This window comes from Myripristis murdjan, chromosome 5 (genome assembly GCF_902150065.1).
Source record: "Myripristis murdjan chromosome 5, fMyrMur1.1, whole genome shotgun sequence".
Lineage (NCBI taxonomy): Eukaryota > Metazoa > Chordata > Actinopteri > Holocentriformes > Holocentridae > Myripristis > Myripristis murdjan.
In genome coordinates, this window is record NC_043984.1 from 5,057,556 (window position 1) to 5,075,202 (window position 17,647).

At 41.8% G+C, this 17,647-nt stretch overlaps 1 protein-coding gene across 2 annotated transcripts; it reads right to left on the minus strand.

Moving 5' to 3' along the window:
• Nucleotides 1-3,759: 3,759 nt before the first annotated feature.
• Nucleotides 3,760-13,043, minus strand: agtrap (angiotensin II receptor-associated protein). Of its 2 annotated transcripts, none has more exons than XM_030052552.1 (5): nt 12,889-13,043; nt 11,874-11,908; nt 11,497-11,605; nt 10,114-10,324; nt 3,760-6,375 (listed from the first exon to the last, which is right to left on the minus strand). In XM_030052552.1, exons 1-5 carry the CDS (start codon nt 12,913-12,915, stop codon nt 6,251-6,253), a joined length of 507 nt encoding a protein of 168 aa, XP_029908412.1. In that variant the 5' UTR covers nt 12,916-13,043; the 3' UTR covers nt 3,760-6,250. The 2 variants fall into 2 exon arrangements, with proteins under 2 accessions (XP_029908412.1, XP_029908413.1); XM_030052553.1 differs by lacking the exon at nt 3,760-6,375 and adding an exon at nt 7,372-8,051.
• Between the last annotated feature and the right edge of the window lie 4,604 nt (nt 13,044-17,647).

Sequence of the window (17,647 nt, forward strand, 5' to 3'; positions counted from 1 at the left end):
TCAGTATTAATTTAAACAATATGAGACCTCATTTGAGATCACGTCTATTAACTTGACTGAATAATTAACTTCAGGTAATGACTTTTTCTTCTACAATGGGAATAAACTGATTTTGTACATTTCTTGTATTTGGTGAATGAAATGATTTTAATTTTGATTCTGACACATAAAGAGAAAGGAAGGCTACTGAATGAAACCTGCACTGATCTATAAATGAGCAAACATGCAGATGTCTCTGTATGGATGAGCCACTATTTACTTCTTGCACTTCAGCCAAGTCACTTGTCATGTGTGCAATGAACTTCCTTTATTCCAGAGTTATGAAGGAGTTAAACCTGTTAGCTTGGCTCTCAGGTTTTCTGAGGAAAGCACAATATAAGAAAAATCTACTGGCAAATCTGATTTCAGAAATATTGGCCGGCTCAACACGCTGTAAATAAGTCACTTCTTATTGTGCTGGAAGTCGGCGGTCGTGGATCCTGAGACTTCATTCTCACAAAGCCTCCCCGGGGAATGTCACTAATGCAATAACAGACCTGACAAATAGAGTTCCTTTTATTGCATCGAACAACAATGGCAGCAAGTGTGTCCTTGACTCGGAGGAATCACAGGTGTGTGCCTGAAGATGTGTCAACCCCGCATGCACGCGAGACTCAGGAGAGGCAGCCCAGCAGCTCCTTATTAATCAACAGCTTGTTGAGCTGCCAGGCGCTCCACCCCTCCCTCCTCACCCCTCAGCCTTCCTCCTCCTCCTCCATCTCCTCCTCTCCTCCTCAGATACCTCCTCCTCCTCCTCCTCCTGCAGAACATCAGCCTCCCCTTCTCGTTAGCAGCTCAGCAGGAATGAATCATTAACAGACGGGCTACTCGTTAATTAAGATCTCTCCCAGATGCTTTCACAAGGGAAAGGGAACGACGGTGGAAAAAAAACTGAAAGGGATTCAGAAAAAAATAGGGTTGAAAAGTAAGGTGACATGTTTGCATGCACGCAGTGAGTCCCCCGTCTTACCCGGGTTGGGATTGCCTGGTTTACTTTGATATTAAACGGGTTATTGCGGCATGTACACATCTTAGCCCTCTGGCTTTCGTCTCCCTGTCTGTGCAAATTCAAAAACACACAGCAATATTAGTCGTTTCTACAGGGATCATTATTTTCTTTTCCCTGTAACCGCAGTCAAACATGGGGGTGGCAGGTGGCGGTCACACCTTTTCAATCTTTTTTTTTTCTTTCTTTCATTTGAAAATTCTATTGACTTGCATATTCATGGCAACAGGGAGAGTCAGTTGCAGGGTATGAAAGATTTATGTGTTCGGCCAAATAAGGCCTAGAGGAAAAATCCAGCCGTAGACGTGTGCTTTGTCAATGAAGCGATTGAATGTGTAAAGTTCATTCCAGAGTTGTTCTGCGATGATGTGCTGTATTTGATGGTGTGTACATGTTTCCCGCTTTCCCTCAACCTGCCTCGTCCGGGGCTACCTCTACCTGAGGCGCTGATTTCCTGCGTCAAAATAGAACCCGTCAACTTGTCTGTGAGCCCCGGAGCGTTTCTATGATCACGGCGGCATCGCTTCCTCAAAATGCAGCGACTGTTTCTCGTTTGCAGGGAGCCTCCTATCACTCGGTGTTAGGAACGTTGCCTATTAGGAAGCTCCATTGTCCAAAAGGTTACATGAATATGAATTTAGACAACCATGTTTCCATGGTAATCAAGTCTCTTGTGACATAACTTCGCCGTAGCGTCGGAATCACAACCCTTTGATTCTCTGTGGTTTTCCAGAAAGAATCCAACAGGAAAATTTTCACATTGAAAATGTCATTTTTTTTAAACAGCCTTAGGTTTTTATCTCAGGAAACTTTCTCTTGAAAGGCAGACTTCCATCAGATGTTAATTTAAAAGGATGCAGGGAGGAATTGAATTCTTCTACTTAGTTGACATTGCAGACATTGTGAGATTTCCTGTTGCGCCCGAGGAACTACTATACAGTACGTCTCCTTCAAAACATCGACCGAGAGAAAAGTCCTCTGAACTGAAAAGCTTCTACCTGCAGCCAAGAAATGCACCTAAAATGCATCTGCCAATATGTCTTGTAGCTTGCTTTGCATTCTGGTCTATTGAGGCTACTGTCGGGGGAGAAATTGGTATCTCTGACTCTGCTATGATGGATTTCTCCGTGCATGATTGTTAAACACCGGTGAAAACGCAGAGAGAAGCACTTGCTCATTGATTCTGAGGAACTGATATTTACCATTTATGATCACTGAGCATTTTCTTCAGTTTTATTCCACTGCAGGTGCACTGCAACATCACCATTCAAAGTTTTTTTTTTGTTTCTAAGTGTTTGAACGTGGATATTTCCTTTTACCTGTGTTCCTCCGTGCATGGCAACAAACCCCCTATTAAAGATGTGGAATTTCTGGTTGCATCTTTAATAATGTGTATGTGCAACATTGCTGCAGTAATAGAATGCTTTTCCTAAGAAGCCCGTGAGGCAATATAAGAAAAAAAATAGATGACAAGGCTCTTATCTCAAGGGCTTAGTGCTCAGCCTACACACTTCAGGACAATGGACCGTTCAAGCTCACCAGAGTCACTGCCTCGCCACAATAAAAGCCGACAGGGATAGAACTCCGCGCTGCAAGTCGACACCCTGCGCGCGGCGGCTTTGATACTTTATGTATTTAATTTGAGGAGCACCTGTTTTCACCTGAGGTACGAGCGAAATGTGAAAAGAAGGTGTTTTTACATTCCAGGTGGTGCGTCGCAGCGTCTTAATTATTCTTGTTATATTTACTATGCAAAAGCCGACAGACAGAGCATAAATCTTTCACATTCATGACTCTCGTTTCACATTTTTAGCAGTTCCATCTTCGATTAAGTCAAGTGCGCCGGCCACGCTATGATGGGCACAAGCGCTCGGTATTCATTTATTATGAGTGAAGGCTGAGGGTGTCATGAGCAGTCTGGGAATATACACAGTGGAGCGCAAGAGACGGAGGGAGAAAAATCCAGGAAGATAAGTGTCTTGTCCGGCTGGATAAATAATAGCAGGGCGATGAAGTCATTTCTCAGAGAGGAGCAGAGGAAGAGTAAACAGAGGTGTGGGGAAGAGAGAGGAAGCAGGAAACTTATGAGCGGAATTGTGAGCGCTGTCGTGGACACGGCCGCCTCCATGGTGACAGAATGCTTGATGGTGCCAATGTAACATCCAGACGGTGAGAAACATCACTTGATGAACACGCTACATCGTTCCTCTTTATTTGTAAGAAAACACCTGGTCACATACAATCTGGAATCAGAAGCAGTCTTGTAATGACAAGCATGGCAACGACAGACACACGCATGTTGGACAACCAGTGGAACTGTTTCAACAAAACATCATCAGTCATAAAGTGAGCATTTTCAAAACACCAAATGTACATCTCATCAAGTCATTTCGTCGCAAACTGAATCTTTAAACCGTATATTTTTGGAGCATGTATTAAAATTGAAACATGTGCAGCAATGAGCTTAGCTTTAAAGGAATACTCCACCATTTTAGGCAAAATAGCCTTTTTCCGACTTACCTAGACTGAGGCCAGATGTTTTTTTTTCACTTTGACGGAGGTAGGCTAATGACTCCCATAGACGTCAAGTCTTTACGCTAAGCTAACACAAAATGCTATCCATATGAACTGAACCACTGGACGTACAGAGGTGAAAGTGGTATCCAACATCTGGTCTCAGTCTGGGTAAGTCGGAAAAAACTGTTTTTTCCCCCCCCAAAACACTGGAATATTCCTTTAAGATCCTTGTGCTTTTCAGGACAATTTCCTTGAAGACAAGTGAAATCCTCTCATCCTGTTAGCAGATATTTGTTTTTACATCTTTTTCAAACAAAAACATGATGTAATGATCGCCAAATCTTTCAGCATCAACAAGAAAAACAAAACTCAAAAGGTGATCCACGTGTTTGCAACATCCCGGCTCCGTCACGAAGCTTGTGATACTGAAACAGGAACTCCAGGAGCGCGTAACTTTCAGTTTCACACGGCAACTGCCACTAAAAGATCCAAGTGATGCAACGGCTCGGTGGAGCCGGAGCTGTAGCCACAGGATCTGCATTCATCAGGCTGTAACAGCTATCACCAAAACCTTATGTGAGTCGCACACTAAAACTGAGGTGCAGTGCGCAATCAAAGACATATAACCCATTCACTGAACACTGCAATAAATGTTAATGCAAACCCTTCAAGGTTTAAAACCTCTCATTTAACATTCGCCGGTGGAAAAAAGTTGCTCGTATCTACTTTTGTTCCTGCAGCAGGAAGGTACTGTAACAGATCAACAGCTGTCAGAGGCTGCACAGTGCATGGTCAGTAATTTACAGGGACGGAGATATTATGGCAGGCAAGAGGGCAGTGGAGGCCAGCGGAGCATAGAGACTAATAAACAGCAGGCAAACTTATGGCATTCTTAAGCTCCTTCACACGTGGAACTACAGCTATAAAGATGACACAATCAGAATAGTTTGGGGTTAGGAGGATTGACTGTGTTCCAGCACAGTGCCGGCTGTAAACACAACGTGCTCTCATTGCTTATCACCATAAACAGTCAAATTTCTCTACGACGCTACAATCAAAAATGCCAAAAAAAAAAAAAAAAAAAAAAACAGAAATGTGCTGCATGGTATCATTAAGCTCCTTTTCATACCAATGTGTAATTCAGCGGTTCTCAACTTGGGGTACAGTGACCCTCAGGGGTCCTTAAAAGGGTTTCAGGGGGTCCTCAGAAAAATGGGACATATTTTAATTTCTGTTTTATTTCATTGCCTAGGAGTTAGCCCCATGAGAGAATGTGTTCACCTTGTTTTTTTTTTTTTTTTAATGGAAATACAGGCGCAGCCACATTTGTTTGGTGTGCTTCTGGCACTTCAGCTCGCTGCCCAACACACTCACTTTTCACCACAGCAGCTAACACAACAAGCTGATTGATTTTTGGAAGCGCTCCCACAACATCATCAAATACGCGAGTAGAGCTGGTTGACAGGGAAGCAATCAAACAGAAGTGCTGCAGAAGAAAACAGAAGTTCAACCAACTGCATTCCAAAATAAGGTGAATAAGAATGACTGTTGTGTTCACAGGTGTCACTCTTCACTGTTCATCTGCCAATCAACAGTCCAGACAGTTATGAATAGCTAAATCTTATTAGACAGGGATCACTGAGACTACATCTTATCAAATCCAGGTCCACGGCCTAGTGTGTATTAATTTGGGAGTCCTGGACACCAAAAAGGTTGAGAACCACTCGAATAAACACCAAACTCAAAGTTGCACAGTGGTCAAGCTACAAAGAAAGCTGCTTTTCTTAGCTCCTGAAAAGCTTAAATTTTGGAGATAGAGGCATTTTACCTCTCAGTGAAACATCATATACATGTGCAAGGTAACAGCCAAGGCACAAGGTGTTCTCTAGTGTATTTAAAGGTGTGCTCTGCAAATTTGCCTCGGGTTGTTTTAAGTGAGAGCAGTTTAGTCTCAGCTGACAAGCACATAATTCACCAGTGGGTCGGGATGAAGACTGGAATTTGCTTATTTCACTTTTTTTTTTTGTAAATTGGGTCTAAACAGTCCTCACTGAAATAAACCCTTGGCAGTTTTACATACTGCATCTTTAACTGACCTGAGCCTCAAGCGTAATGCCATGAAGCAGCAAAGACAAAGACATGAGTAACATGAGCATAACTTACAGAACACAAAGAGAAACGGACAAGTCTCTGAATGTCCACAAGTGCTGCGTTTTCAAGGAAGACTAATTTGGAAAAAAAAAAAAAAGTAAACTGAGAAAACTGCTGTGGACTCAACAGCTCCATATAACACCCATCTCATCTTAAAGAACAAAAAAAAAAAAAAAAAAGTACAGTGGGCTACATCTATAGTAGCATAGTATAGATGTGGCAGAGCAGTGAGTTGTCCTCTGTATTCATTCAGCAGTGTTGCACCACAGCAGGAAAAAAAACACAGCTAAAGAAAATGTGAAATTAATTAAGTTTAATTAAGCCAAATTTCTCTGTAAAACCCATACCACTCTGAGGATTGTTTTTTTTTTTTTTTTTTTTTACCATGTTTTCACCATGACAAAGTATTCAATTCGATTCGGGTGGCAATCTGCTCTAGAACTACAAAACGCTGGGACAGATGTGGAACCGAAGCTACCGTTACCATTACTAAGCACCACTGCTGCAGAAAACGCCAGAGCTCACCGCCTTGCTTTCTCAGTACGAGCGGGCTCCGGATTTGCTGTCCTGGGCCTGGTTGAAGGGGTTGGGTGAGCTGGTGGACTGATCCTGCTGGTCAATGGACTGGTAGGCGTCTCTGTTTCGTGTTACGGAGGGGAAACCTGCAGAAACAAGCCACACGTCTTCAACACACAACACAATACTCCAGGGTGATGCAAATGTAGTCACCAGAATTAGATCTGTGTAGAAACGGTCGTGATTAATCAAAAATCTCATTGTGGAGCATTAAAAGTGAGTAAACCTAACAATAGAAGTTAGGTTTTCGCAGGTTTGTGTCCTCTCATACAGAAAAGCGACACCGTCGGCAGATTTGTTATCTTAACTCCAGCATCTGGCACCCTCTGGGAGAAATATGGATTACACTGCTGGAAACTAACTTTGCCAAAATACAGTGAAGCACAAACTGCCCCTGATGAACGCTGGACTGAGAAAACAGAAAATTACACTCGAAATGTTTCGCCAGTGGGACTGAAATTACCACGATTTCATCACGCGCTCGCAGCAAGTTTTATATGCACCACTGTTTGATCCGCTACTTACTCTGTGGCTATTTGTTAAGAATCGGGCAACACGAATGGAGCATCACCAACAATCCACGAATAAATGCTCCTACGGCTTTCTGCAGTGTGCAGGGTCTTCACGCCAGTCATCCAGAATCACTTCAAGGTGTTTGCATTGAAAACTGATGCATATGAGGACTAATATATCTCAGGCAAACATGAGCTCTAACGCATTTTTTGAAAGCAATATACTGACATAATCCACCTGGTATGTCCTAGAGGACTCACTTGTGAGGCACTATACACAGTAAACAGCCTGGCATGGTCAGAATACCAATGACACTTCTTGGCACTACAAAGGCCTGGGTGCTCTCACCTCTGTCACACCGCATGGCCCAGAGCCCTATTACTGCGTCACAAATGTATATATTAATGTTAATCAACGATGCCATATCATATTCACATCAGCAGGGTTAGCTTTTCCACTCCTGAGTGAACTGGGAAAAAAATACATTGAGCAATTACGCACATATATTGTTAATTCAATTTTATTAAAAAGCATAAGTTAAAAAATGAATTTTTAATTGCAAAGCACTACACCATGTTGAGCAATAAAATCACGCCAATCCTTAAATCACCGTGTTAATTCATGTCTGTTTCGAGTGTGCGCGCACACACAGGCCATAGTCATCGCCTATTATGAGTCAACATTATGTCGACTTAATTAGGCCTGCTTGAGAATGTGCAGCATCATGCATCCCTACTTTAAATATATGCAAACAGAATATACAAACACAAATGAGGTGTCTGGAGAGTAGCAATATGAATAATACATTGATGCAAACTTGCAAAAACACAAACAAATATACAGTAGCGACATGAATACAAACATAATGTGCTGACACTGATGCATACAAACAAAGCCATGCAGGTAGGATGAGGTAAGATTGATGAAAATGTCTAGGTGGGAAAGGACAGATGGAGAGATGGATGGGCATAAATGAAAACAAAAGGATGGACGGGTAAATGATGGTGCCGACAGGGATGCAAATATGGGAACAAGAAAAAAAAAAAAAAAAAAAACGAACTGAAACTTCTTTTAAGTCCAGTAGCCTTGTTTTTTTGTAATCTTACTTCCTGTGTGGAAGGGGATGGGAGAGGACGACTGAAGGAGAGAAATGGTGAAAAGGCAGAGGCCAGGAATCAGTAGCGGCGGCCAATAAAGGCACTGTCAGCACTGTCCGTAGTGCATCGACTGTCCACAGAGGTCTCTAGGTCTGAGAGGGCGAAGGGTCAGCGAGGAGAGGAGAGGAGAGGAGAGCGATCAGAGGGGAAGACACAAAAGACAATCAAATCACAACAGGAATAACACGAGAGCAGAGATCAGAGAGGTTAAGACAGTGCATGATTACAGGCAGCATGACAGTGTGAGGTTTAGACATGAAAGTGTGGCGGGAACAGGATGGGAAATGCAGATTTTGATCTATTCTTTCAAACAGTAAGATGAGACAATAATCGATTCTCTATCCACAAACAAGCGGGGAGCATTTAAGGAGTAATGCATGGCAGGTATTTAAAGGCTTCAAAACTCAGCGATGAAGCTGTGATCAGGTGAATTTTACGGCGGCAGAAGTAGAGACTCTGTGAAAGTCACATCAAAGCCACAGTCTCTCAAGTCTGCATGAGAGTGCCGCCAATCAAAATTTGGGGGAAGGCTCTGGATATCTGAATCAACAATTCTCCCGCACATCAAATTGCTTTGTTCCCAGAGTGCACCGTACAGCAGGGAACCACGGTAACATCAGCCATGCAATCAGACAGCAATTAAAGCGCACACTGTCAAAAACTAACATTAGCTACATTCATCAGCCCTGACACAGCCAATCAAAGTCAAATGGATATACCTGCTGTGTGTGTGCGCCATTAAAATAAAATAACAGAAAGAACGGATTCATCAATATTCAATTATATTCTGAACATTTGAATTAGGCGATGTATTATGTTAGCAGTGTTGGGTGGCAACACACAAGTAATTCCAATAGTTTTCCAAGTAACGAGTGTATTGTATCAAATCAAATTCTCTCTATGATTTCATCGAGTAAAACTGGTTTTCCAAATTATTCCCACAGAAGTGCCCTGCAGAGCCAATTGAGTAATCCTGATTTTTGGAGGGGAGATAGAATAAATAATGCAAATGCAATGAGTGCTGTAACAGATTACTTCTTCCACAGACCAATAAGTAAGAATATTTCTTTTGAAATGAGTAATAACGTGTTGCTTTTAAGCTCTGAAGAAACCTCACATCTGAAAACTAACCAGCTCCTGGGAGAGCGAGGCGAAGCTCGCAAATCAATGACCACACGCAGTTAATCAAAGAACATATCTTGCGTATGTTCTGAGCAGTCGATGGAGGGAGTGTGCCTATCATTTGTTTGCCTGCAAGCAGTTGAGCATTTCTCAACGCTAAACGGTCGATACACAGCACTACATATCTGCACAAACACTGCAAAAGCACATTCTTCATCCCACTCATGTGTTTCATCTGTGTTTCTTCTTTCATGCACCGCAACTGGAAACAGAAACGTGCCCTTTTTCTATTGTGGCTGATCATAACGTTTTAGCTTCTCCAGTCGAAAGTGGCATGAATCAAACACACTCCTCAGACTGGTGGCCGGCGCAATAAACCGATGATTGTCCAATCAGTCATAAAAGAAATTATGTCTTTGCCCAGCCAAGGTGCAGCTCTGATATCCTACTGCATTAGTCTTGTGACTGTAACTCAATTAACTTGACTGTGGTATGATCTGCAAGTGGCTTAGTACACCGTCTTCAAGTTTGAGCGGCATTCGACAGGCCTTTCATGGCAAACAGCATAAAACAACACAGGCAGGATTTCACACCTTTGGCTCGAACCGCCCCTAGGGAATTCAATGGTATCTGAGGCACATGCATCACACCGCATCTCCAGTTTTGGTCACTCTCAGTGGCCAAACCCAATAAATTATGTAATGAGGGAAGTTATTTTCAGATCACTTTCTATGTCATCTGCTTCTCCAAATGGAATTAGACCATGCTCAACTCATTTCCTCAGTTAAAATTCCCACATAAGCTGGAAGACGGTTTCAGTTCCCATTGCTAGCATTCCATCTTTTGAGGCTTTCCAATACCTGTTGATGTCTAGATCAATTGCAAAAATCTGAAGGGTACCAGTAGGTAACGCTTCTTGATACCCAGCCTTGGCGTTACCACTGAGCAGTCTCCATTTTTATACATTCTCAATGTTTCACGGACTCCTTTTCTTACTACAAACGAATGACTGAGACATTGAGCAGCACTTACCGAAGTTGACATTGTAATCTCCTCCACGCTCGCGGTACATTTGGTAGACAAAGAAGCAGGACACGGGTTTGAGCAGCAGGCTGAGAATGGCCATTCCTGCGCTGAAACGAAATGTGTCCCTGCCCCTTTCCGCTACCAGTTCAGACAGCGGGTAATAGATCCCAAAATGGATGATGTCAGTCAGTATCGTCACGGTCATCCCGATCAGAAACTACATGGAGAGGACAATGGAGATAAAGGTCTTAATGGACAAAAAACAGGGTTTGTATGTAAGGTATTTTGATTTTTGTACCATATGTCACCACAGAAAGCATTTCTGTGAGTCAATGTGTTTGTAATTCCGTCTCTGTAAAGAACAGAGATAAATATCTAATCAGATTCAAAAAAATTCATCGGACTCACACTAGAGATTTCAGAAAGTAGAGTCTGGAACTCTTAATGAAAATCACAGGCAGTACTTGAGGAAGTGGTAAACACATTTTAGTTTCTTGATGAGAAGCAACTTCATTTCAGATTTTTTTACGTTATCTTGTGGTCTAGGACAATCCAGTATTACAGTATGACTCGGACTGGTGAGTACTTGAAACTAGACGTGGTATAAAGCACGGAGCTGATCCACGGACAATGAGTGATTTTATGGATCCATAAATTGCTGGTTTAAATGAAGTTCATGTCCTTCTTACCACATCTCTCCTGCTTCACCAGTCACCTTTAACTTTTTCAAATAGGTAAAGATCTACATATGTTCAGAGAGCGGAAATAATGACAAAGCAAAAGCAGCCAGCGTATGAGGAAGTAGTAGATCAAACTTTGACACATGGGCCACACTCTGGCATTTCATAACCATTTGGCTTTGACACAGCACCAGAATAACACAATTGCCAAATTTATGTATTTTTCTAAACCTGCTTACCCAACTTTGGGTAGTTCAGCTCAACAGGTTCTTCTTTCTGAGAGACCCTGGATGTGAGCGACATCAATATTGGATTTTGAGCACATGGGACAGGAAGGGTGACCAGGTTAGTACAAGTTTCACAGGATGAGTCCTGCAACACTCTGAATCCATTACTGTGAAAGTGCCCTTGAGCAGGCACCTGGATGCCTACGTTCTCAAGAGGTGCCGCTCCTGGCTTGCTTTTGCACTCAGACCTTTGAGGTGGGTGCATTAGTGTGGCACAGAATATACACACTCTAGAAGTCCCAACTACTGTGCTGAATAAAGAGGAGGTTGGCTTTCTTAAAGGGATGCCCGCAAATTGTCCTAGATTCCAGAGACAAATAGGTTAGAGCGGACATTCACAACTCTGCCTATAGATAGACTCTGATACTGTCACATGATGTTGGGGTTGCGACCTAAATGACGGAATCAAGGCAAAAACTCACCATAAGCACAGCATCAATCGAGTCCCTCTGAGCGATGGCCCACACCCCGACTGCTAAAACACTGAAGTTCCCCCAAGCAAAGGAGCTGGGCAGCCATGCCATGCATCCCCTGCAGGAAACACACAGAGGAGCAGCTTACACAAGATACACAATCTCCAGTAACTGTGGTTGAAAAAACAAAGTATTGGAAGCTTATCTTTAAAAACTAGGTCTGGATCAAGACACAGTGCCAATATGTGCGGCTATGTGTGTGTGTGTGTGTGTGTGTGTGTGTGTGTGTGGTGTTTGGTTGGAGAGAGCCAGAAGAGAAGAGAAATTCCTCAGGCTTGTGAAAAAAAAAAACTCAGAGGTCTCGAGGAGCCTGTCCTCACACTCACCATACTGTCAGCAGCCAGTGCACCAGTACTATGGCCTATGATGGGAAACAAGACACAAAGGTGTTGGAGAGAAACCACCAAGATTTGTTTTTGTCCATGTTGTCTCTATGGTCCATCAAACAACTCCATCCCAAAGCCACAAAGTGCAGAGCTAAAAGGCCTGGACCTGCTTCCTGAATAATGAATGGGGGCTGATTTCATGGCTCCATAAATGGTTGGTCAGAGAGTTTAAGACCCAAATTAACTTCTACTGTTGTGACTTCTGACTCACATGTTAAAAAAAAAATCCCCAGACAACCACCTTGACCTTCAGGAACTTGTATCTTGCATCATATTCACCACAAAACTCTATTTTCCCCATTTGCCTTTCTGGGTTGAAGTGGAACAATTACTGATGATGCCCAAAGTATTTTTTTTATTTTGTTAATGAGTATAAACAGAAGGGCATACTGATCCTGAAAGCTCAATTGAAGACATTTTCTCAAATACAATATATTTTTTTTCTGTTTACTCCAAATTATGCTGAAACCCATGTGGTTAATATTGGTTTTGACTATAACTTATGACTCATAAGCAGAATTTTTTTTTTTTTTTTTTACATACCACAATGTTATTTATATGGGTTATATCCATCTTTGCTTGTGCCCTAAAACATGCCTGTGTAGTTTATGATCTTACAGGCAAGCCTACTTAGTTTGAATTCTTTACAAACCAACACCTCTAATGTACAACAGGATAATGCTATTGGACCTGTTGTCCTACTTAACTTTCTCATTCATCATTTCTTTACACCCACTGTATAAAAATCAAAGAATAAATGTGCGTTGCAAAACTTTAAATCTGTCTTCACTACAGTGCATCTAAAGAGGGTAGTTGACACGAATGGGAATTACTGGTTACAATTAGGCAACATCAACTGTTACTGTATGGACGCGACAACACAAGAGGTGATGCCAGTCACTGTGATGTAACTCATTAGTCAGTATAACGGTAGCAGTAGTTAAACAAAGCTTACCTTAAGATTTATGGCAGGGATTTCCATATTATTTGACCTATATGACTACCTCGGTCCCTTCCGATGTTTCAACTTGTAGAGGACCGCATGAAAAATACGACAGATCCTCTCTTGCTCAAACTTCTGGCCAACTCCTCCCTCGGATCAGTGCAAACACAAACCATGTGACAGCAGCCTGACTGATCCCATGTGACTGCCGCCTCCCCCCGCCCTGTCTCAGCCTGCTGAGAGAGACCACATGAGCGTCAAGCGCGGGTCACAGCCCCGCTCCCCAGCTGCTCCGCCGCCCCCGACGCTGCACCGCGGCCGGTCAGGAGGAGCAGGAATGTGGCGTGTCTGCTGCAGACTCAGCCGGTTGTCAGCAGCTCCTGCCGGCTGACTGATGAGCGCGGAGCTCGCGACGCAAGGCAAATTTGACCTGAAGCAGTGTGTGGGACTGAGGTGTGATGCTTTATTCTGCTGGTTCTCCATGTCACTAAAGTTCAAATAATGTGGCCCACAGTAACTTCTGGAGCGACTGTCCATGTCTTTAATGGACACTAACTGATACTTTGTGCTGATATTTAATATATTGACATATTGTCATTTTTATGACAAAACACCCTCTCCCAAAATAAATAATTAAAAAGAAATCCATAAAAAAATCAAATTAAAGTTTAATTAATTAATTAAAAATATTCCTTTCAGAGGGGAGTCCAGCCTAAATCACTTTATCACTAAAAAAATTATAATTATAATAACAATAATTACAATAACAACAGCATCAATACAACTGCTACTACTACCACTACTACTACTACTACTACTACTAATAATAATAATAATAATGATAATAATGTATGTTATCATATTATGATAATGATCATAATAATAGTGATAATAATGACCGTGATAACAACAACAACAACAACAATAATAATAATAAGTATTATTATTAATAGCAATAATAATAATAATAATAATAATAATAATAACAATAATGATGATGATGATGATGATGATTATTATTATTATTGTTATTGTTGTTGTTGTTGTTGTTATTATTATTATTATTATTATTATTATGATATTAGTATTGTTGTTGTTGTCTTTTATTTATTCTTGTGGGCAAGAGCCCAAATGTAGGACGAACAGTTTCATGTCAAAGTATTTCCAGTGCAGCTGCAATGGAGTTTAACAGCAGACAAAGGTTCAGTGATCTAAAACGTCATTGGAAATAATCAGCTTTCATGCAGAATCAAAGAGCGAGTGCTATGAGGTACAGGGAGAAATCTATCACAGAGGAGGCAGAGATATCAATTTCTCCACTGACAGGAGCCTGAAGGGACCAGAATACACTGCAGTCGTAAGACATCATGGGGCTCTCCCTGGTAGTCTCCTCTACCACTATTGCTCTCTCCATCTATATGTAAAACCCATGGCTGAATGCAACAGGTTCACAACACTTCTCTGGAGGCTGGCTAAAGTCAGTCAGTGCTGTGAAATGTCAGAAATCACAAACTTGAGTAGCTGCCTGTGGCAGGCAGACTGAGGCAGCTTTCTTTTGCAGACTGCCAGAGAAAGTAAAACTGTAGCTTCCATCCTCATAAAATAAGCAGTAGACAACTGATAGGATTTTCACACTTTATTAAAAGACCGGTGTTGGCTTGATACATCAGCTCATTTAGGAAATGCAAATGAGATGCCTTTGGACTAGGCACTTAATCCTCACCTGCTTGTCCAACTACCTGATCTGTCATTACATGGGGTTCCTCCTGCACACTGAGCGTATGCACCTCCTTTTGAATCTGCTCCTTCAGGCTGCTGTTGTAAACTGTAATGTCTTGCCAGCTTTCCCTAAGTAAGGGTTTAAAACTACATCTTTGCACTTCCAGCCTCCAGTGACTCAATCCCTAATAATTTCCTCTGAACAACCACAATGAAACATCACAATTAACCTTACTAATCACAGTTATTTGGGCTGGGTCAGGCTGCATCTTTTATGGAGCAGGCTTAGCTGCTGCACACATTATTTCTGCAAATAGACTTTAAAGGTGAAAGTTCACACATGGATCTTCTATCCAGATGTGGTTTGCACTCGAATCAAAAGTCATGAGCTTATATTTCTGTTTTTCTTCAAGAGGAAGTCATCAAGCCAAACTTGCATAATCAATATAATTGCAGCAATACTTCCTGCGTGATCAGTGTATTCTAAAGTTCATGGGGTTGTATTGTTTTTTTTTTTTTTTATTAAGTTTTTCATTAACAAGTACTCTTTTCCTAAGAAGACCTAACCAAGATTACAGCAGCAACTTTTGTTACAGACGTGATCTTGTTTCACAGATGCGCATTAAACAAATGAGAAAATGCAGCGCGCTCACAGATTTTTGATCCATTCTTCGACAAGAACAGAAATTGAGATAAAGCACGGGACAATATGAACCTGAACAGTCAAAGCAAATATCAACACATCTTGTACAAGGTTCTTCTGCGGATCCAAGCAGTAGATTAAAGATGAGGCTCTATGAAATTTTGATAATACCAAGATTTAATTACTCTGTGTGCATGTTGGTGCATATGTATTGCACCTCCACTTTTATATGGTTCTACCCTGAGGTGTTCACCACCCACAGAAACATCCAAATCCAGCAAATGCTCCAGTGTTAATTTGAAAATGTTTCTCTTTAAGAAAAACTTCACATCCACCCAGCCTTCCTCTCACCGCTAAATCACATCTTCCACACCTGCATTTGCCCAATTATGCCCTTGTCCTGTTTGCATACATAAATGTGCAATATAAAGTTTTCTACATGCTGCCTGCTGAACTTTTTAACAATTGTCTGTTGTCATATCATATATATATATATATATATATGATCAAATGTAATCATATTTGTTACCTCTGTGTGTTATGACTGATATTTGCACTTCTTAACATTGCTTGATTGCAATGGTGGTGATCTAGGAATTAAAGCATATTTTACTCTTGAACTCATTGTAAGTCACACTAGATAAGAGCAGCAGCAAAAGTCCTTAAAATGCTAATGAGACATGCCCCCTTGCTGATTTTTTTTCTACAGTCAGAGACAGTCAGGCTCACTCTGTAGTCTGCCTTCCAACTCTTCGGTGTCAGGGTGTCCTCTTAAACACTAATGAAGATGAATCCATTGTGTGCCTCAAGCATGGCAGATGGCCCATCCCGCTCCCAGTGTGTGAACCCTGACCTCTCGCTGACCTCTGACACCTGACAGCACGTGACTCAGACTTTATGCAGATTTCTCCCAGATTGAAGTATTCATGTTTTCAGTCGTTTGAAGAGCACTGTCAGCAGTCCCAAAATACTGTGCCAAATATGCATATGTGTGCTCAAAGGAGACTGTGGTGTGACAAATGGAGGTGTTATTTCATTTGAGGCGCCGAGTCTTTAACTATCAGAGAACAAAAAAAACATAGGTGAGCCTAATGTAATTGGAAACAAATGATCCACTTTACCAACTAACCTGCAGTGACAGACTTCACACAGCACACAAATTTTATTAAAGCACTGTCTTCTACGCTTCATTTATAAAGGATTCAGCACCCCATTTCCTTGTTATCGAATGATTTATGGGCTGTTTTACAGTCAGGGCAGGTCCCTGAAGCTGGAAAGATGCTGCCGCATTTCCCGCAGGTTTGTTTATTCATATTTAAGTTGTTCTCATTGTTGCACTCGCGTCCTTTCGACAGCATACTGATCTTGAAAAGTTGGGTTGAGATAGCAACTTTAGTAATTAACTGCATCAAGAAGCCTACAAGAAATGTATAAGTGTCTTTGTGGTCTTAGTGTTGTGATGCTGCAGCTCTGCCAGGATGTGGCTGTGTGTAATCTATCATTCAGCTGGCTTTTGGCCAGGTTTCAACAGGGCACTCAGTAGCACAACACTCTCTCAGAGGTAAGTATTAAAAATACATCACTGCCGCTTTTATACTATGGCCGTAAATCAGGATGGCACAATCACGGTCCAGCCGAGCTGATAGTTAGCCAAGAAAGATGAGTGTTACTTTCTCCACCTGATCAAACATTGATATGGATGGATTTTGCAAAGGCTTGTGTGTTCTGCTCAGAGAATGCAGCACTGAATGTTATTGATTGCACTTGCTCCAGAAATTTGTAGAGCACCTTTTCTGTGACACCTTTGCCTTTCCCGCTCAAAACTACTTTTTTTTTGAGATTCAGAGTGGTGAAACAAGTTGATTTTTGCCGGGAGAACAAGATATCAAAGCTCTTGCTCTGCCTCAGAAGACCCTGACACTCAATTACCTTCGGAGTCAAGGCACACGCTCTGGCCTTAAAGCTTTCATGGCCACAAGCGAGGCTGCAGTCACATCAAACAGCAAGAAAGAGATGCAGTTAGAAAGCCATTCGTTTCGGGCCGATCGTTTCTAAAGATCTATCCGACCCGAGGTGCTGCATGATCGTATGAGGTCACCATAGGACAGACTGAGACTGCACAGTGATGGCCTTGATATCTGGCCTTGACTCTGCCCCATCTGCTCATAAATTGGACCATATAGAGCTCTAGGTTGCATCTCCACCACAGGCATGTTAACGTAACCATACATTACTGCGCATCCTCTCATGTTATGTGGAGGGAAATGATGAGAGGGGAGTGCTGCTAATGTGCTTGTTGGTTTTATTTTCTTTCTTTTAGCATGGGGGACCCGACTTCAGTTTTGATGTCAAGCCATTAAGCCACATAATGTACAATGTATTTCTCTCCGTAAAATCAATATATATTTA

What these genes read in the sequence shown, in the direction of transcription:
- agtrap (XM_030052552.1), bottom strand. Translation starts at nt 12,915, where the DNA reads ATGGAAATCCCTGCCATAAATCTTAAG. An exon ending in CACTGGCTGCTGACAGTATG is followed by an intron (nt 11,606 to 11,873) that starts GTGAGTGTGAGG and finishes TGTTTCCTGCAG; the next exon opens with GGGATGCATGGCATGGCTGC. An exon ending in AGATTACAATGTCAACTTCG is followed by an intron (nt 6,376 to 10,113) that starts GTAAGTGCTGCT and finishes TTGTTTCTGCAG; the next exon opens with GTTTCCCCTCCGTAACACGA.